At 43.5% G+C, this 21,798-nt stretch overlaps 1 protein-coding gene across 3 annotated transcripts; it reads left to right on the top strand.

Moving 5' to 3' along the window:
• Positions 1 to 671: 671 nt before the first annotated feature.
• mon1a (MON1 secretory trafficking family member A) lies at positions 672 to 21,526 on the top strand. 3 transcript variants are annotated; one of them, XM_055648054.1, is made up of 6 exons: positions 672 to 876; positions 8,677 to 8,822; positions 10,806 to 11,258; positions 13,189 to 13,954; positions 16,329 to 16,476; positions 17,912 to 21,526. In XM_055648054.1, the coding sequence occupies exons 2-6, from the start codon at positions 8,696 to 8,698 to the stop codon at positions 18,050 to 18,052; spliced, it is 1,635 nt and encodes a 544-aa protein (XP_055504029.1). In that variant the 5' UTR covers positions 672 to 876; positions 8,677 to 8,695; the 3' UTR covers positions 18,053 to 21,526. The 3 variants fall into 3 exon arrangements, with proteins under 3 accessions (XP_055504029.1, XP_055504027.1, XP_055504028.1); XM_055648052.1 differs by having other exon boundaries at positions 673 to 876; positions 13,186 to 13,954; XM_055648053.1 differs by lacking the exon at positions 672 to 876 and adding an exon at positions 5,576 to 5,617 and having other exon boundaries at positions 13,186 to 13,954.
• The last annotated feature ends 272 nt before the right edge of the window (positions 21,527 to 21,798 follow it).

Here is a 21,798-nt window from a genome sequence, read left to right as displayed (position 1 = left end):
AGAAAACTACCCTCAAGTCGTCAGGTATTATGTATCGAATAGTGTGCTCCATTTATGGTGTCAAATCAATGGTTTTTATGGGACTATCGTAGCCGGTATGGGATAACTTGCAGAACAGATTCAAGAAAAGAATTCCTCCTCCAGCGGTTTGTTCTTCGGGTACGATTTCCTACATCTGCAGTCACTTGTGTGTCTCTTTCTTCAAAAAAATAATGCTTGGGTTCAGAAAGCCAGACATGTGGGGTGTCAATTAGGTTTGAAATGATGGAGATAATATTAGGAATAGAACTAATTAGATCAAAGCTCGTTTGCAAGTCAATTCTCTTTCCTAATTTTATTTCCTACCCGTGTTCAATCAGCCCATTTAGGCTCGGAGCTTTTGGAGAAGGGATTCCCAAACATTCTTTGTGCGAAGAAGCTTTTATATGATACGGGTCCAGTGACGGGTCCACAATGCAGTGATTATATTAAACCTATATGGGTCAAGAAACGGGTCGGTCGAGAACGTCCCTTGACGTTTCGAGTGAATGGCGTGCGGTTGTGGACTACAAGTCCCAGCTAACCGCTGCAGAAGGCGGGGGCGGAGGGGGGGGAAAGAGAGGCTCTTCCTCATTGCGATATTGGTGTTGACCTCTGTGATGCAAGGAAGAAGTTTCCCGAGGGGGGGGGGGGGAAGAGACGTCACCCTGGACTGGACGCATTGCAAAGGAAGGACCGGGGGGAGTGGGGGGCGAGCATGCCGTGCAATAAACAGCCCGAGTAACGCAGCGGGGAAGCAAGGGGCAGCACAGGAACAGAGTGAATAATAATAGTAACATTTTTCATCTCTGCCCTTCCTCTCAGGCACTGCAGCACAAAGGCCTGAAGATTGAGCAGGTTAGTGTAAGCGTACCGACTGTATTGTCTAATTAAATGCTCTCATCAGGAATTAATAATTAATAGTCGATATGGTGGGGACGGAGGAGGTTGGAACTTCCTTTAAAACATATTACTGTATTTGTTTCCTGTTCGAAATCGATTCGTCACTGAAGATAATCCCATAAGCACAAATCACCAAAAAAATGAACCATGATAATTATCCGCATGCTCTTTGAATAAAATGCAATTTGCACGTGTGGTGTGAAGAGGGGAGGAGAAATGGGGCCGGGGGAGGAATTGGTGAAGAGAGCCAGCGATTGTACATCTCCCTATCAGCCTGATTGTGCTTCTTGCACGGAGGTGATAATGTTGGCTATTGTCGGGTTTAGGGGGACAGATTTGATACGGGGGAAGTGGGAGCAACGATAACCTTCAAATAGAAGTTATGCGTGGGTGATTCAGCTCTTACCTTAAATGTTCACTCACGGGCTGTGTGGGAAATACCCGAATTGAAAATTTGGCTAGACAGTTGAAGTTGAGATCGGTTCTTAATACAATAACCTCATGTAGTAATCCATTAGTGGGTAGGATTGAATCCTTACACCAGTGTGTAGGAACTTGAACACTTTACTGTATTGGTTCGGTCTGAATTCCCCTTCCACTGAGATAAAGCATCATGTCCAGCACAGACATTGCGGGTTGAAAGGCCTGATCCCGAAGATAGACACAAGATGCTGAAGTAACTCAGCGGGACAGGCAGCATCTCTGGATAGAAGGAATGGGTGATGTTTTGGGGCGAGACCCTTCAGACCGGATCCTGAAGGCTGTACATTTCTATGTTCTTTGGTTTGGCACCATTTCTCCTTTTCATTGGACCGCCCCTCTCGCCTCTTGCCAACAGTTATGAAAATCTTTTTGGAAGTTACAATTGGATCTGCCTTTTTTCTGGCAGTGTATTCTAAATCACACCAACTTACTATGCTTTTAAAGTAAAATTCCCCTTCCTCCCCATTCCATTTTTATCTGCCAATGTATGTAAATCTGTGACTTCTATTGACCGACTTAGGTGCCTATGGAAACAGGTTTTTTCTGTCAAGATGATAACATTTACATTGGTGCATTTTATATCAAAAAAAGTTCTGTGTGCTCAAAATAACAAGTTGGTTACATGTTAATTTAAGCAGGTGTTGATCTTTATATAATCCATGTATATTATTCCATTCATGCTCTCAATTCCCGTAACCCACCAAGGTTTTTGTCTGTATGAGGTGGTATTGTTAATGACATGGGAAAAGCATGGCAAGAAGGGCATTAAATTGAGTGTAACATGAATATGCTTCCGTTGATAGTGACAGAAGGAAGTGTGTAAGAGTGTAGGAGAGTGTTGAGTAAAACACCAAGTGCAGGAGTAATTCAACGGATCAGGCAGCACCTGTGGACGGAATGGATAGGTGACATTTTGGGTTGGGACCCTTTTAAATTATTCTCCGAATCTGAAGAAGGTGGTCGACCTGAGACACAACCTCTCCATTTCCTCATCAGATGCTGTCTGATCTGCTGAGTTCCACCAGCATTTTGTGTACTAGTATATTTTGAGTCCTGTCGTGCAAGTTGTTTTAGTGGACTTCAGGCACTATGATTCTGTGATCCTGCAGGGTGGAGATTGCCTTTTTTATTGAGGTGGTTATGGGACCTCTTATACATTGCTGTCTTTGCAACTAACTTGGGAAAGAAGAGTGAAGTTGGAATACATAGATTTTATTTGAATTATTCAAAATTAATTCATTTGAAATAATGCTTATTATAGATATAGATTTCTGAACATCATAAATAAAATGCCATGCGCTGGAAGTATTCAGCAGTTTAGTTTAGTTTGTCACGTGTACCGAGGATAGTTAGCTGGAAATAGACACATAGCCGGATTAACTCAGCGGGTCAGACAGCATCTCTGGAGAAAATAAATAGGTGACGTTTAGGGCCAAGACCCTTCTTCGGACTAAGAGTCAGGGCTGACTTTGAAGAAAGGTCTTGACCCGAAACATCACCTATTTCTGACCGCCTTTTATCTGGACAGAATTACGAGAGCATTGTGTGTAGCGCATGTTCTTTTGGACGTGTGCTTCCATCCTGAAAGAGTTAATTATTTACTTTTTTTGTTAGTTGGTAATTCTTTATTTAAGTTTCTTGCCGTCCATAGCACTTTAAAGACACGGGAGGGGGATAATTCATGGGTCAGAGGTGTATTGTTGAATTATTATTACTGTCGGCCTGGCAAAATGGATAATCCGGCAAGGCTCTGGAACAAAGGATGGCAGAAAACCAATGTTGTACCTATCATTTCCTTATGCAAATGGAAAACTGAGGTGATGTATAACTTTCAAATGAGAGGACATAGCCTGATGGAGTCGGATGGTTAGCTCTGAGATGAAGCAGAAATTTATTTAGTCAATGGATTTTGAATGTTTGGCTTTTAGTCCTTTTGTTAAAATGTTAGAGCTGAGAAACAGGCCCTTTGGCTCACTATATTTATGTCAACCGTCCTACACTCATCTCACCCGCATCCACCTCCACCCCACCAATTATTCCCATTCCCATCCAACAGTAGCCTGCTAACCAGCACTTTGCAATGTGGGAGAAAACCTGAGCACCCAAGGAAACCCATTCAGTCACAGGGAAAAGATGCAAACTACACGCAGACAGTCCCCAAGATCAGTATTAAATCCAGCTATCTGAAGTAACATCACTAATCATTGCCCCTCTGCGCTGAGGGCTATTGTGATCAGTCATGGAGGGTTTTCAAGGCCAAACCTTTGGACTTGAAGGGATATAAATCAGGTGGGGGAAATTTTTTGGTATACTGGGAAATTTATGACATTTGTTCTATTGTGTCAAGTCAGCAGAAAAAGAGCTTTGTGTTGTAATCCAACCTTTCTGTACTCGATCCATAATATTGCAAGTCACGGCTCTTTGTGTTTGTATTCAGCCACTTTTAAAATGTTGCGACGATTTCTGTTTCTACCACCTTTCCAGGCAGAGTGTTCTAGCCCCCAACCATCCTCATCTAACCCTTTTCGTAACAACCTCAAAACTATGGAAATAAAATACAGCAGATTCTAGAAATCTAAAATAAAAACAGAAAATGCTGGAAGCACTCAGCAGCTTGGGCTGCCACTGTGGGAAGGGAAACAGAATGAACATTTCACCCGTTTAGTTTTAGTTTAGAGATCCAGGGGGGAAACAGGCCCATCGGGCCACCGAGTCTGAGTGATCAGCGACCCCCCCCCTCTCCCCATACACTAACACTATCCTACACACTAGGGATCATTTACATTTACAATTTTACTGAAGCCAATTAACCTACAAACCCGTACGTCTTTGGAGTGTGAGAGGAAACTGCAGTTCCCGGGAATACCCACGCAGGTCACGGGGAGAACGAAAATACTCCATACAGAGAGCATTCTTCAGAACCGGGAAGGAGAGAAAAGTAACTTGTTAAGCACCAGGGAGGGTGGGGATAGAATAGGGTGCCGAGTAAAACTGGGTGACCGTAGGGATAAGCTGTTATACAGTGTTATCTGGTCAATGAGTGAATTGGAGCAGTTAGAGAGTGAGAACAAAGATAAAAGAACATAGATAAATGGCTGGAAACACATGAAACCGCAGATGCTGGAACCATGAGCAAAAAAAGATAAGACTTGGAATTGCAAACTGCAGACCAGGAAGATATGCAGAGCAGGTTAGGCTGAGCACAGTGTGTACTCCCAGAGGGGGAAAAAAAAAGCTGAGCCAATATCATAGATGGTCATCCAACACAGATAAATAAATTAATTTTCTATGCTGTTAACATTTCTGTACTGCATAACTCTTTCACCCACCAAAACGTGGTATTGGTCCCAATCGATAAATGCCCCAACGGATATAGTATAAGCAATTTTGCTGTATCTAAACTCATCAACATTTACTGATCAGTCACTCTGAAACTCATTGTAATCATTGACTCATTTCTCTTTTAGTAATCCAAAAAGTCCCTTATCACATCCAAGGGGCAAAAGTTTAATAATTGATTCATTTTGCTTTTAGTAATCCAAAAATTCCCTGATCACATCCAAGGGGCAAAGGGTTGGACACTTTACTTCCTTGTAACAGTTAGTGACATTGACTGACTGTTTTTCAGCTGTGAGTAATATCAGGGATATCTCCTCGGTTACAGTTGATATAGAGGGTGTTCTCGCAAGCAAACATTTCTTGGCTGCCAATATTTTTAAATGATTGGGCCAAAAGCAACTTTCTGGTACCTTCACGACACTGTGGAAAACGGCCATTGGAAAAGGCCAGGATTGCATTGACTGCATGGTGTAGATAGTAGAAAAGTAACACTGCCATCACTCATCCATCTGCTTAGTGTAAATCACAATTTGTAACCCTATGGATGGAAATGACTTCAGCTGGCTTTATGAAGTGTGTATGTGTCACACGAGGCGTACAGCAGGGAAACAGGTCCATCGGCCCAACTCATTCATGCTGACCAAGCCCCATCCAAGCTAGTCCCATTGACCCATATTAGGCCCATATGTCTCTTAACCTTTGCTATTCATTAACCTGCCCAAATGTCTTTTAAAGGTTGTTGTTATAAAATTAACACACCTTGACTTTTGTATCTATGTCTTTTGTTTAATCATCTTTTCTATTTTTTTTAACACAGATTACATTTCAATAAACTTGTTTCATCCTTTATCCATCTGAAGGGCAGGAGGTCTGTGTGAGTGTTGCCTGCAAATAAATCCTGTTTTCTGTCCATAATTACAAATACAGGAACATATCCTCCACCAATAGATTATAATAACACTGCCCACGTTGAAGTATCTACCGAGTTTTGTTGCTGTTGGTTGTGTTAATAGCTTTTCAATTTGAAAATTATTTATTAGAAGTGCACACAAAATATACTTATAAATAGAAGTTGCACATTGGGAATAGTGAGATGTGATAACAGCTTGTCAGAAGCACGCTCGGCCTTTCCCGAGTGGCTCTGCATTGTTCAGGGAGTGATCTAGGATGTACCTGCAGGGTTTAATTTAGAGATTCAGCGCAGAAACAGGCCCTTCGGCCCACCTAGTCTGTGCCGACCAGCGATCCCACCATACTGACACTACCCTATGTCAGGATTGAACCCGGATCTCCGGCACTGAAAGGCAGCAAATCTACCGCTGGGCCACCATGCCGCGTCTCAAAGTCAACATTCCCAAAGGCACCAGTTAGTGTTGTATTTTGTTAATCAACCTAGGAACTCATCACTTCCAATCTTTGGCTGGTATTAAGATCCTGGTCTTAGATGTAACACTCCTTGAATGTTCTTGCATTCTGGAGAAGGAAGAGACAAATCAATTAGTGTCCCTGGTGGAGGCCACAATCCAGGGAGAGATGGAATTTGAGATTGTGTTCTCCAGATTACTTACCTTCTTTATTATTAGGGCAACATATACAAGTACATCGCAATACCAAAGATAGACACAAAATACTAGACGAAATCAGTGGGACAGGCAGCATCTCTGGAGAGAAGGTGTGGGTGATGCTTCGGATCGAGACCCACCTTCAGGCCAAAGATACTAGCTTCAGACTCTGAAGAAGGGTCTAGACCCGAAACGTCACCCATTCCTTCCCTCCAGAGATGTTGCCTGTCCCACTAAGTTACTCCAGTATTTTGTGTCTATCTTCAATGTAGACCAGCATCTGCAGTTCCTTCCTGTACATCACAATACCACACCTTGTAATATTGTGACAGTTTCTGAGGTAAAAGCAATTTGATACTCATTAAGCCTACCACTACAGATATCTTGTGTATAATTCAGATCAAAAGAATATTTTAAATGCTTCGAATTTGCAACAGGAACCAGGTTAATAGTTTCACTTTGTGGTAATATTATGGTATTATTGTCCCTCTTAAGCAAGATGTAACTACAGTCAATTATTCACTAACAAAAATTTAAGCTGATGGAATAACCTTATGTAATTGTGAACAATTTACAAGACAGATGGAGACCAATTGGCCAATTCTGTTTGTGCTCATTTTTTTTGTTTATTGAATTTTGTGTATTTTTATCAGTGTGTATTGCATTTACAAGCCTGTTACGCTGCAACTAGAAATAATTTTATTGTTTTGTTGGTAGTTTGTAGGACTATTAAACTATTAAATAATTTACAGAGCTATTAGTTTAGAGATACAGCATGGAAACAGGCCCATCGGCCCACTGAGTCCATGCCGACCATTGATCACCTGCACACTATTTCCATGTTATCCCACTTTCGCGTCCTACACACTAGGGACAATTTACAGAACCTACAAACCTTCACATCTCTGCAATTTGGGAGCACCCGGAGATAATCCATGCGATCACAGGGAGAATGTACAAACTCTGCACAAACAGCACCCATGCTCAGGATTAAAACCGGGTCTCTGACGGTGTGAGACAGCAGCTCTACTGCGGTGCTGCCAAAGCTGGCCAGCCTAATTCAACATCGCAGAACTGGGTCATAACTTGCTCTGTTTTCTCAAGCTCCAGTCAATACAAGCCTAGAATGTTCCAACCTTTTCACGTAAACAAACGGTCCATTCCACTTTTAGTTGTGCAACTCTTCTTCTTTCACCGGAGCATCTATGTGACAAAACTATGTGGTCGCTGGGGGAAACGTGCAAACTCCATATGGACAGCATCTGAGGCCAGAATTGAACCGGGGTCTCTGAAGCTGTGAGGCAGCAGCACCACTAGCTGTACCACTTGTGTCATCCTGATTCAAATTTCCTCTTAATAATTAACATTCTGTTATACCATTCATTTTCTTACAGTTTAAATCTCTTGTTCTCACTAACAATAACATATCAGGAAAGATTCTTTATCATACCCCCTACATTTAAGTTTAAATCATCATTACGTATCACAAAAACAATGGTGTGAATACAGAGCCCCATGAAACTCAACGGTTAACAGACTATTTGTCATAAATTGCCCATCATCTATTATCCATTACTTCAGCCATGGAGCCAGTTTTGAATCCACTCTTCTTGGATCCCATGGGCTTTAACTTCATTGATCAGTCTGTCATACCTAATTTTGTCAAAATAAAGTTGTTATAATCCACAAGAGGTGGCATCAAGCACATGCTTCTCAGTCAGTAATTCTTATTACTGTAGAAGTTAATTAAGTGTTTGTCTATTAACATAACTAATGTAATATCCAATCTCAATGAAAACTAATGTAAAGCCAGACATTTTTTATTGGGACCTTGGATCTCAATATTCCAAGACATATAAATAGAAAATAGAGATGAGGAAAAATTTCTTTAGCCCGAGGGTAGCAAATTTATTCCCACAGGCGGCGGTGGAGGCCAAGTCATTGGGCATTTTTAAAGCGGAGATTGTCAGATTCTTGATTAGCGAGGGTGTTACAGGTTATGGGGAAAAGGCAGGAGAATGGAGTTGAAAGGGAAAAACAGATTGGCCATGATTGAACGGTGGAGTAGACTCGATGGGCCGAATGGCCTAATTCGCATATGTCTTATGGTATTTAACCTCCAATTAATTACATTGGAGTGGATTTGCCAGGAAATGTATCAGAAAATCTACACAGCAAAATTTAATCTCTGGTATAATGCTGAGTTATAGAAGAGATTAGAGTGGTATAAGATCATCTTCAACCAGTTCCATGGTCCAATGTGCTAACCTTCCAACTCAGGAGGCCTGACCTCTCCAGGTCTTACTTGTCCATTATTTAGTGTAAATAGATTCTCCCCTAAACAGCTAATTGTCTATTTGCATACTTACAGTCATCCAAGGAGTGAGAACATGGAGGCCGATGTTCACAACCGGAAAGTGTCTTGGGAGGTCAATGGCTCCTTGGTCCCTGTTGAGCTGCAGCGTGGTAACAGATCGGAGAGTCCCACCCCAGGACTGGTGGAAGGCACGGAGCCAGGTAATAACTCAATGGTTCAATGGTACTTTATTTGTCACATTTACCAGGGTACAGTGGAATTTGCTTTTGCATAAAGTTCAGTACAAGTAATACTATACATAAGCACTTAGATACATCTTGGTTAACGTATAAGTGTACAGCAGTAGTACACCGATACAGTATACAGAGTCGCTAGTTTTTAGCGCCATTTTCAGGTAACATTTGTTGTAAGTGCAGGGTTTTTGACCTGACCATAAAGGCCTGTTGTCCTGGCAACGTTGTGGGATCGGCCTGGCCAAGCGTAGCCATGATGTCCACGCGTTCAGCCTCTTGGAGCAAAGTCCAGTCTAGCCGAGTCCCAGGCTGTTGCAGGGTCTCCAGTGGCCCACTCCACCGTTGAGGCCGCGAACTCCCCCCCCACCCCCCCCGCAGCCGGTCTGGTTACTGGCCCTCCGTTCGATTCCTTCAACTATGGGCGGGCAAGTGGGCCTCCTAGGCTGGTCCTCCATCCTCCTTAGCTGGAGCTAGGAAAAGGGGTGAAACAGAGAATTTACGAAGCTTAAGTAGGTAGAGTTAAAAATCTGTTTTTCAACTATGAAAATTGTCCAGCAACTGAAAACTCTCCACATGTTGTGGTGCAATAATACCTGATTCTAAAGGCTATTTTGATTTATGCCATCCTGTGCTACTCCTCATCAAAGGTCAATGAAACTTATATGCTTTGAAGCAGGTTTGAAAATGGTCAAAAGGCCAAAACACCTATACACTTTACCCTTTCCCTTTAAAGCTATACCCTATAGTCCTTGACAATTCCACCGTGAGGGAATAGGTTCTGACTTACCACCCTGTTTAGTTGAGAGATACAGTGATCCCTGTGCACTAGCACTATCTCACACACTAGGGACAATTTACGATCATCACCAAAACTTACAAACCTGTACGCCTTTGGAGTGAGGAAGGAAACCGGAGGACCCGGGGAAAACCCACACAGGCACAGGGAGAACGTTCCAACTCTGTACAGACAGCACCCGCAGTTAGGATTGAACCCTTGTCTCTGGCATTGTAAGACAACCACTCTACAGCTGCGCCATCTTGCCGCCCCATTCACGCCTCTCATAATTTTATATATTTCTGGACTCCCCTCAACCTCCGATGCACCAGAGAAAACAATCCAAGTTTGTCGAACCCCTCGTTATAGCTAACTCCTTCCAATCTGGGCAGCAATCTGGTAAACCCCTTCTGCACCTTCACCAAGCCTCCACATCCTTCCTAATGGGGCGACCAGAACTGCGCACAATACTTCAAATGCGGCCTAACAAATTTGCAACAGTCTTCCTGACTTTTATACTCAATTGCCTGACCTAGGCTTAACTTAATTTTTCCTCGATCCCTTGTAAAGCACCTAACAACCTCCCCATCAACACATTTTCTCGTCATTTAAAAAGAATACAGGCACGTCAAATTGTCCTAGTGTCCTGAAATGCCCTGGACACTAACGGCAATATGTAAATGCAGGATGTTGCTATTCATGTGAAATGCCCTTTAACAGGAGCTTTTTCTCCAGCCTTGGAACTTACTCCAAAACATTCAGTAGCCGTCAAATCCACAGTTGCATTGCAAATTATTATCTTAATCCTACATACACTTAGATTTATGATGCATATTCATTGCTGCATTTTTTTTGCATTGTATCTTGGGCCCTGCTTTTAGGATCTAAACAAGACATGTAGGATCATGCTAGTCTCTGGTGGGCCAAAGGGCCTCTATCTCTGAAGTCTAGTCTAAAGACATATCAATGCATTATTATGAAACAATTTCTTGTTCCATGTGTCTATTTTTCTATACAAATCATATAAACCATGACAACCATTATCTCATTCCTGGAGAGGTTATTCTATAGCTAACAAACCTTTGAACCTTCTCACTCACACGGTCATTATTCATGCCTGCCACATGTCATTGGTGACAAGGAGAATGGTTTATTTTTATACACTTCTTATCCAGGTGCAGGACAGGAGAGTGCAATGTTTGTCCACACAAGGTCCTACGAAGACCTAACGGCAGACGATGAGGTGAAGAGGTGCCTGGATAGCGCCGACGAGGGAGACACTGAGCAATCCCAAATCGAAGAGATCAGCAAAGATTTCAATGAGCTGAGCACGCAGCTGACGGGCGTGGCGATGGATGTCAACAAGGAGATCAGAGAGAGTGATGCGGAGGGCGAGGTGTCGTCTGGGCCTCCGCGCAGAGAGTCGGTGCTGAGTGACAAAGAGGAGGACATAACGAGCGACTCATGGAAGCAGCACCGCAAGCACATCTTTGTCTTCAGCGATGCTGGAAAGCCCATATATTCCCGTTATGGGACAGAGGAAGCTCTTTCTTCCTTGACGGGAGTGATGGTGGCTCTTGTTGCTTTCATTGAGGCAACCAAAGACATGATCAAGTCCATCCATGCTGGTGAGTTTGGTTTAATTCATCTTTATGACAGCTTTGCCTTTTCCAGGTGAAGTCATATCCCACCCATAGCATCGGGGGTGACTGTGGGAATTTGTTTACAAAATGTATTCATTCGTGAGGTGCGGCTGTTTAATTTTTGTAGGTTAATTGGCTTCTTAATATCGCCTCTAATGTGCAGGATGCAAAAATGGAATAACATGGAATTTGTGTGCGGGTGATTGATGGTCAGCGTGGATTGGCTGGGCTGGAGGGCCTCTTTCCATGCTGTATCACCAAACTAAAACTAAAAAATCCGAACTTGCCAATGAAATGATTGTTGTAGAGAATGTTCTCTAATCTTTGAGTCATATAATTGTCGAAACAAGAAACTGCAGATGCTGATTTACATAAAAGACAAAGTGCTGGATTAACTCGGGTCAGGTAGTATATCCAGAGAACATGGAAAGGCAATGTTTCGAGTCAGGACCATTCTTCAGACTGATTGGAGGGGTGGAGGAGAAAACGGAAAGAGGTTAGGCTAGGGCAAAGTGATAGGTGGATACAGTGAGGGGGGGCGGTTTGACTGCAGGAGGATGGTTATACAAAGATCAGAGACGAAAAGGGAAAAGGTATTAAGGAGAAAAGAGGCATGTAATGTGAAGCCACAGGATGAAATACAGGTGGAAGGGGAAGAAGAAGGGGGGGGGGGGGGGGGGGGGGGGTGGGGGGGGAATGTGTGCGCAGAAGAGAGCGGGTGAAAATAAAGGGGGGGGCTGGTGTTTGTAAGTTACCAAAATAGGAGAATTACCTAAAGTTACCTAAAATAGGAGAATTCAATGTTCATACCTTTGGGTTGCAAATTATAGGATAGTTATGGCTCAGGAGGCCAGTCAGCCCATTGAGATGATGCCAACTCCAGGTAGAGCAATCCCAACCTCCAGTTCTTTCCCCACAGCACTCACATTCTCTCTTGTGCCTGCCCTTTAAAAAGCAGTTGTTGCTTCTTTTTGCATTGCCCTCACAGGCAATGAAATCAGACCTTAATCATTCTCTAAGTAAAAACAGTTTCTCCTCATATCCCTGTTTGTCCTCTCTGTGTTCCCAATCCATGAACCATCTGTTAATGGGAGCACCTCAGTCAAGGTGCTATCTGCTCCCGGATCCTTGTGGTTTTTTTCTGCTTCAAGATCTCAAAGACGTGCAGGATTGGTAGTTTAGTCTATTTTCACGTGTGCCGAGGTACCGTGAAAAGCTTTTGTTGCATGCTAGCCAGCCAGCGGAAAGACTGTACATGATTACAATCGACCCATCCACAGGTACAGATACATGATGAAGGGAATAACATTTAGTGCAAGGTAAAGTTCAGTAAAATTTGATTAAAGATAGTCCGAGGATCTCCAATGAGATAGATAATAGCTCGGGAACGCTTTCTAATTGTTGATAGAATGTTTCAGTTGCCTGATAACAGCTGGGAAGAAACTGTCCTCACACTTCTGTACCTCTTACCCGATGGGAGAAGGGAGAAGAGGGAGCGACGGGGTTGAGACTAGTCCTTGATTATGCTGGTGGCCTTGCCAAAGCAGCGTGAAGTGTAGATGGGAGGGAGTCAATGGCGGGGAGGTTGGTTTTTGTGACGGGTGTGACTATGGGAATCTGGGATTGTTCTTGTGAATATAGAGAAAATAAAAAAAGAATGGGATTAAAGTAGGATTGAGCGGTTGATGATCAGTGTTGATTCAGTGGGCCGAAAGACTTGTTTCTGTGCTGTATCTCTCCAGGACTCTGTGACTATAAGCGTTTTAGTTATGGGCAGCTGGTAAACAGTTGGGATGATGGTGAGCAGTCTTTTTATCCATCTGAAATATTTATACTATGGCCCTGGACTGATAATCCTCCCCTTCCTTTGATTTTCTCTGAATGTGTTGACTAAGTCTATTTTTCTCTTTAGCAGAGGGCTACAAGGTGGTTTTTATCCGTCGAAGTCCTCTGATCATGGTGGCAGTCTCACACACCCGCCAATCAGAGCAGGAAGTGGCCAAAGAACTTCTGTACGTTTACTACCAAATAGTCAGTCTCCTGACTTTAACGCAGCTCAACAGAATCTTTGAGCAGAAGAAGAACTACGATCTGCGCCGCTTGCTCTCGGGGTCAGAGAGGATAACAGATAACCTCCTCAATCTGATGGACAAGGATCCCAGCTTCCTTATGTGTGCTGTGCGATGTCTACCATTGACTTCTTCTGTGAGGGACATGATCAGCAGCAGCCTCCAGCAAGCCAAAGACAAAAGCCTCGTCTTCTCCATTCTGGTTGCCCAGAACCAACTTGTATCATTGGTGAGGAAAAAGGACCAGTTTCTACATCCCATCGATCTCCATCTTCTGTTCAACCTCATCAGCGCATCTACCTCCTTCCGAGATGGAGAGGTCTGGACACCGATATGTCTACCCAAGTTCAACTCCAATGGTTTCTTTCATGTCCACATCTCCTACCTTGATCAGGCCAACAGCCTGTGCTTGCTCCTCATCTCCACAGACAGGGAGCACTTTTTTCCCATCTCAAACTGCAAAAGTAAATTCCTGGAGCGGCTGAAGAAGAGGAATACTTTCCAGATGCTGTTGGAGGAGCTGCAGACTCCATCTTATAGCATTTCTCAAGTGGGAATACCAGACCTGAGGCACTTCATCTACAAGTCAAGAAGCTCGGGTTTATTCACCAGGTGAGCATGCTCTGAGCTTATGCACCATTAATCCAGTTATTCAAGTTGTAAAAGACTAACTTGGAATTATATAGTGTCTTTCGTGATCTCAAATGCTTAAAGGGCCTGTCCCACTGTACGAGGTAATTCAAGAACTCTCCCGAGTTTAAAAAAAAAAAGAAACTCATGGCAAGTACGTAGAATGTACGTAGCGGTTACATCGGAGCATGTGGATGTCTCGTAGCGGCTCGTAATGCTAACGGCAGGTACTCTGGAAACGCGGTAACTCATGAAGTTTTTTCAGTACTGTGAAAAATGTCCACGAGAGCCCCGAGTACCTATGAACGGCTATTACCGTAATTCTCCGAGTTCGAATCGGGGGAAACTCAGGAGAACTCTTGAATTACCTCGTACAGTGGGACAGGCCCTTTACAACCATGGAAACAGATTCACGTACTGTATGCATTGTGGCCACCAACTTGGTTGTCTAAGGCTCTAATTTATAGGGCGGCACAGTGGAGCCGCTGCCTCACGGTGAACTTTAGATTCAATGCAAGGCTGCTGACTAATTGTGTATTGAGGTGTAAAAGAGAGAATAGCGGACACTTTCACAGAGATGGGCTGCACACTGGCTTGTCTTGCAGTGCCAAAGATGCGAGTTCAGTCCTGACTTCTGGTGCTGTCTGTGTGGAGTTTGCGATTCTTCCTGTGGCATCCAGCAGTCCTGATTGTAAGATGTGATTGTAGGAGATAAATATTGGCTAGACAATGGATAACAAGACACACAGGGTGTATGTAAATTCATGATTTACTCTCAAGTGCCTGTGCAATTATCTTTCATGGTCACTAACTGAGTCTGTCTCCATCACTACTCCTTGCATTCAATTTTAAATCTAATTTATCTGGTCTTTGTATCACCATCTGATGAGAAACCCTTCCTCTGTTTATTCCAGTTAAACCAGTAACAATTCTGTACACCAATGAAACCTCGATTGAACCATACAAAAGTAAAATACTGCAAATGCTGCAAATTTAAAATAAAGGCAATACCGAGCAATTTATTAACTTTAAACATAATGTTTCTGTCTCCACTGATCTGCTGAGTGGTTCCAGCATTAGCTGTTTGGATCTGGTCACTATGGAATTTTATCCCAGAGTTCTGGGCATAGATGTAATGTCTACCTATTTAACCATTGTTTGTTGTGTAGGAAGGAACTGCAGATGCTTGTTTAAACCAAAGATTGGCACAAAAAGCTGGAGTAACTCAGTGGGACAGGCAGCATCTCGAGTGAAGGAATGAGTGGCGTTTGGGTCGAGACCCTTCTTCAGTCTCGACCCGTGGTCGAGATTGGGTCAAGACTGAACAAGGGTCTCGACACGAAACGCCACCCATTCCTTCACTCCAGAGATGTTGCCTGTCCTGCTGAGTAACTCCAACATTTTGTGTCTACCTTCGATTTAAACCAGCATCTGCACACATGTACACTGATCAAACCTCACACGGGCCATACAAAAGCAGAATACTGTAGATGCTGGAGATCCAAATGTAAAGCAATTTAACAACTTTAGAACTCTGTCTTTGCCTCCACAAATGCTGCCTGACCCGCTGAGTGTTCCCAGCATTGTCCAAACTCCTCTTAACCTTCCTTACCCCAATAAGAACAACCTAACTTTATCCAGTCTCAACTTAACTCAAGGCCATCATCCCTGCAACTATTTGAATAAATCTTTTTGTATGTAATGAGAAGGGAACAAAGACTAAATAACCATTCCACATAAATGGATGGTATGTAAAATTGTCCAGTGAAGGAAAGATATTGAAATTTGTTGGAAAAAATAATTGGTCATCAACTTTAGTATGCTGCCTGGATTAGAGGGGTTCAGGTGAGGGGAGTGGTTGGATAGACTTGGATTGTTTTCTCTGGAACATCAGAGGTTGAGGGGAGATTTGGTCAAAGTATATAAAGTTAAAAGAGGCATTGATGGAGTAGACATTCAGAACCTTTTTTCCCCGGTGGAAATATCCAACACCAGAGGGCATACCCGGACGGTGAGAGGGAGAAAGTTTAATGGAGATGTGTGGGGCAAGTTTTATACACACAAGTGGTGCGGGCCTGGAATGCATAGCCTGGGGTAGTGGTGGTGGCAGCAGGTACAATCGTGGCGTTTAAGAGGCTTTTGGATTGGCACATGGAACGCAGGGAATAGAGGGATATAGATCATGTATTGATCATGAGATCAGTTTAATTTGGCATCATGTTCAGCATAAACATGTTCAGCAGTGCTGTTTTATGTTCAGACAAACCAAGAGAAATCTCATTGCTTCCCATCCTGATAATCGATCTCAACAATTTTATATATTTAGCAATGACATCCGTTTTGTTTCCTCTTCCAGTCCTGAAGTAGAGGCTCCTTACACAAGTGAGCAGCAGCGGGAACGACTCCTGGAGCTGTATCAGTATTTGTACAGCCGCATTCACAACTCTGCAAGGCCTCTGAAGTACATCTATTACGCAGGCGAACGGGAGAATCTCTTGGCGTGGGTAAGAAATGAAACTACCCCCAGGGAGAAGCAGGTGACTTGCACCAGCGCTTCACAAGATACACATCCCCACTTTAATAAGACCATCCCTTCAGATATCTGTTGGAATCTCCTAATTGTGCTGGATGACACTAATCCAAATAGTAATAGTGATAGGTCTGGGATCAACAGAGCAGTCTAACAGGATAACATCAGTCCTCCCTGATCATAGAGATTATTGAATTGTCCAAGAAACTCTTCTGTTATTTCCAGACCTCTGGCATTATCAACATCTTTTAAGGGGCTGGATCCAGACCCTTAAAAAAACACTGATAATGCCAAAGATCTAGAAATAACAAATGGAGATTTAACAATCATTCCATATAAATGGATGACACACAAGATTGTCGAGTAAAGATATTTTACTGAAATTTGTCAGGCTGTTAATTGAAATAAAGTTTCTTAAACTTGAGGCAAAGAAGTGAAATTCCACTCTTTCCCCACCTGATCTTAAACTGTCTCAACGATTTTGTATTGAGCAATGACACAAGTTTTGTTTCTCGGAAGTCGTGCAACTATTGTCACATCAGACCTTCTGCGAATAGCTTTAAGCATCTCTTGAGTGGGTACATGAATTTCTGATGAATGCAGTGTTTGAAGTTGGATCGATACTGCAATTGTCTATCGCAGCTCTTGAATCCACAGGAAAGATTTAAGTTACATCTTAAGCTTTGTGCAACACAGTGGCAGTGCGGTAGTGTGGCTGCCTCACAGTGCCAGAGACCTGGGTTCAATCCTGACCTCGGGTGCTGTTTGTGTGGAGTTTGCATGTTCTCCCTGTGACCGCGTGGGTTTCTTTCGGGTACTCCAGTTTCCTCCCACGTCCCAAAGACGTGCGGGTGTGTAAGTTAATTGGCCTCTGTGACTTGGCCCAAGTGTGTAGTGGAATAACCAGTGTGAACGGGTGATCAGTGGTCATCGTGGATTCAGTGGGCCGAAGTGCCTGTTTCCATGCTGTACCTCTAAACTGAACTGAACTGAACTAAAGGTTTTCCGGCAACTGGTGGAATCCGACATTTCCTTTAATCCGGACGAATTTAGGAGAGCGCACTGAAACTCCCCCCTGAAATTGTGGCGCCTAAGCCGGGTGTGTCGGCCAATCTTGACCTCATCGGGACTTCCGCAGTCTATCGGCAGTTCCAATTTGCCGCTGCGGCCAGGGCTGGGGAACTCCTGTGGAAGCCGACTTCCGAGGCCGGTATCTTTGCCCCCCGGTGGCCTAAACGGACCGTTCCGGTGCCGTTCAACTCCTCTCGGAGTCCATGACCTCTGTCGGTCCGGCAAAATGGATAATCCAGAAAGGCTGTGGAACCAAGGGTGCCGGAAAATCGGTGGTGGACCTGTCTTGAGAAAATATTGTTTTGTAACTCTCGCCTTGTGTTTTACTCATTGTGCAGGTGACGAATGGATTTGAACTCTACATGTGTTTTACTCCAATGGGAACCAAAGTAGCGGCAGTCAATGCCATCACCAAACTCATGAAATGGATTCGGAAGGAAGAGGACAAGCTTTTCATCCTCAACCCAGTGACGTACTGACACTGGCTGTCCTTGCATCTCTCTCACTCCCCACAGAGAAAGACAGACGAACTACTGACATCATGTGTGGCAGGCGATTGACAATACCAAGAGTGAGAAACGTGCCGGTAACCCTTCGTAAAAACACTATTCCATTCATAAACAGACCTGTTAGAGTCGCAAGCCTCTGTCTTCTTATCCAGTGTTGAATTGCGGAGGTATGTTTGTATTATAGGAACAATAAATAAACCTATAGGATCCAATGCACTGAGATAAAATGGTCACTGCTTGAAACTGGTGAGTAGTTCCCTGGGGTAGTGCACCTCGCCAGCAATGAGAAATCTCATATTGAATCTTCATTCATTTATCCCGAATAGGAGTCTCCATTTTTTTTAAAACAAATTGTATAAGCTGTTATTCAAACGTCAAACTGGTCTTGCCTTCAGTTTGAAGATTCTGCTTCTTCATCTTGAGTGCAAAGACCCTGAATGTCACTCCTCTTGAATGCTGCACGCTCTCTTGAACGTTAAGGATCTCAAGGCCCTTGGGAGGAGTCAGGGGTTCTCCTCAGGGTCACCACTTTACCCTACAGTCTGCATCACAGTACGACACTTTGCTGATCATAGATGTTTGCTCTCCAAGTTGACTGCCATGTTACCTACAAGATAACAGTATTTGCTTATAGGACGCGTATTCCAAAAGCAAGACAAAGGCAGACACAAAGTGCTGGAGTAACTCTGTGGGTCGACCAGGCAACATCTCTGGAGAAAAAGGATGGGTGATGGGACCCTTCTTCAAACTCAATCTTCAGCCTGAAGAAGGGTCCTGGCCTGAAACATCACCCATCCTTTTTCTCCAGAGATGCTGCCTGTCCCACTGATTTACTCCAGCACTATGTGCCTATCTGGTATAAACCACCATCTGCAGTTGTTTCTGTATTCCAAAAGCATTTTTGGGCTATCCTTAGATTATCAGACATAACATGGAAAGTATCTTTTTTTTTAAATTGTTGCATAAACTGTCCAGCATCTGACGATTTTGGAATCTGACGATTTTGGAATCTGGTTGGTCCATCGTCTTTGTGGACCCACAGAGACTGACCTGACACATCCTTTTGTTTGAAGAAGGGTTCTGACCCGAAACGTCATCTATTCCTTTCCTCCAGAGATTTTACTGCGAAGGTTCATTTGCAAGATAAATTATGGATTGTGCTGTATATAGAAGCCTGAGTTTTGTCTTTCAGCTGCCTCTGTTGGAGGTAGTCATTTGGTGGAGATTGTTTATAGACAGAAAATAGATTGCTAATAAGCATTGTAATTGTATCCAGTTCTACAGCTTCCTTGGCAGCTCCTTTATATACCCATCTCTGAGTGGATTAAGATGCCCTTGTATCTTTTTTTAATCTTTCCCACCTCACCTTAACTCTACGCCCTCTAATTTTGGACTCCCATTCCCTGAGAAAAATACTATGACCATCAACCCTATCTTCCTCCCTCATTATCTTCGAAATGTCTTATAAGGTCACCTCTGGGAGCGCCACGATGATGCAGCAGTAGAGTTGCTGCCTTACACCGCCAGAGACTCATGTTTGATCCTGACCACGGGTGCGGTCTGTACGGAGTTTGTTCGTTCTCCTCGTGACCACGTGGATTTTCCCTGGGTCCTCCGGTTTCCTCCCACATTCTAAAGATGTACAGGTTTGTAAGTTAAGTGGCTTCGGTAAAAATTAAGTTGTCCCTAGCATGTAGGGTAGTGCTAGCGTACAGGGATCGCTGGTTGGTGCATACTTGGTGGGCCGAAGGGCCTGTTTCCATGTTGTATCTCTTAACTAAACCCCTCGGCTCAGCAATCAGAACTGTGCACAATAATTCCATATGTTTAGTTTAGAGATACAGCGCGGAATCAGGCCCTTTGGCCCACCGGGTCCACATGGACCAGCGATCCCCGCTACAGACAGCATCCGTAGTCAGGATCGAACCCGGGTCTCCAGCGCTGAATTCGCTGTAAGGCAGCAACTCTACCGCTGCGCCACTGTGACGTTATGGTCTCAACAGCGACTAGTATAGTTGTAACACAACATCCCAGCACATGTTCTGAGTTCCCTGACAGATGAAGGCAAGCTTGCCGAACACCAACATCACCACCCTGTCTACCTGAGAGTGATAAGTTGAAATAAAGTTTGCAACAAACTTCACGCCTCCAACTCTGATTACCTCAGGGTAGAAGCAGGAGGATTAAAACATCCATCCTGTTGCACTCTAGGTTGCTTCATTCTATGTGATATTTTTTCATGCAGAGTAGCTGTGAGAGAAGCTTACATGGGGTGACACGGTGGTGTAGGGGTAGAGTTGCTGCGTTACTGTGCCAGAGACCCGGGTTCAATCCTGACTACGGGAACTGTCTGCACAGTGTTTGTGCGTTCACCGCATGACCTGCGTGGGTTTACTCCGGGTGCTCCGGTTTCCTCCCACATTCAAATGACGTACAGGTTTATAGGTTAAATTATAAATTGTCCCCAGTGTGTAGGGTAGTGTAAGTGTATGGGGATCGCTGGTTGGTGCGGACTCAGCGGGCCAAAGAACCTGTTTCCGCACTGTACCTCTAAACTAAATTGCCTGAAAATGTTGTGAAACGGAACCAATCGGTACCTTCAACTGGACAGCGGGAACTGGATTTGAGGAGTCTCTCAGTTTCAGGACCAGCTGCTCGAGTGGGAGAAAAGTGTCAAATGGAAAGACAATATTTAAGGATGAACAAAATGTTCCTTAAGAGGATTTCAATTTTCATTGCATTGATTTTTCAAGCAAATAGGCATTGATGGAAAATGTGATACTTCCAAACTATGGTATTGGATTTGTTTCAACCAGAAATGCTGCCTGTTCTGCTGAGTTACTCCAGCTTTTTGTGTCCATATCTACGGTTTAAACCAGCATTTCCTTCCTACACATTGTTTCCCTGCTCTCTACTGCCACACGATGAGGAAAGTTGGCATTACAGCGTCACGGCAGCTTCATTTTTAAACTCAAACACAGGAGCTGGTGGGGGAGCGGGGGGAGGGGGTGGGGGGTGTTGGGGGGAGGAATTTACACTGATTGTTAAGACTTTTTGTTAACTGACAATTTATTTTATCTTCAATTATCTACAAATGTCTGTGAAATCGATTGATGTAGAATCGATCCAGGCAGCATGTGCTATGGTGGTGGATAATGGGACCAGAACCTAATCTGTTCATAGGCTATTAAAATACACATTATTGTTGTTGTACACGTTGCCTCCAGATTAATACAAAATAACTGAGTAGCATCTTACTCTGAGGCAGTTTGTCTGCTACTGGAGTCACCTCCCTCAAGTGGCAGGTGAGTTTAAAGAGAATGAAAATACTTAAATATTGAAAATCACAGCTATTACACAACATGGAAATAAATTTACAATTTTCATAATTACTACTTTTCGGTGGAAAAATGTGAAAACACGTGTACAATAATTCAAATAAAAGATTACTAGAAATTTTTATTTTACCATATATTCTTTTGCAAATATTTTATAGTTCAACTTCAATCGGGTACAAAATCATGAGCGGAATAGATCGAGTAGACACACACAGTCTCTTGCCCAGAGGAGGGGAATCAAGGACCAGAGGACAACAGTTTACGACAGAGGATGACAGAGAGTTGTGAGTGTGGAATTCTCGGCCTCAGAGGGTGGTGGAGGCCAGTTCTCTGGATACTTTCAAGAGAGAGCTAGATAGGGCTCTTAAAGATAGTGGA

The sequence above is a fragment of the Leucoraja erinacea genome, chromosome 16 (genome assembly GCF_028641065.1).
Source record: "Leucoraja erinacea ecotype New England chromosome 16, Leri_hhj_1, whole genome shotgun sequence".
In the NCBI taxonomy this organism is placed as follows: domain Eukaryota; kingdom Metazoa; phylum Chordata; class Chondrichthyes; order Rajiformes; family Rajidae; genus Leucoraja; species Leucoraja erinaceus.
Note: the sequence above shows the minus strand (reverse complement) of the source record. Positions and strands in the feature narration are given on the sequence as shown.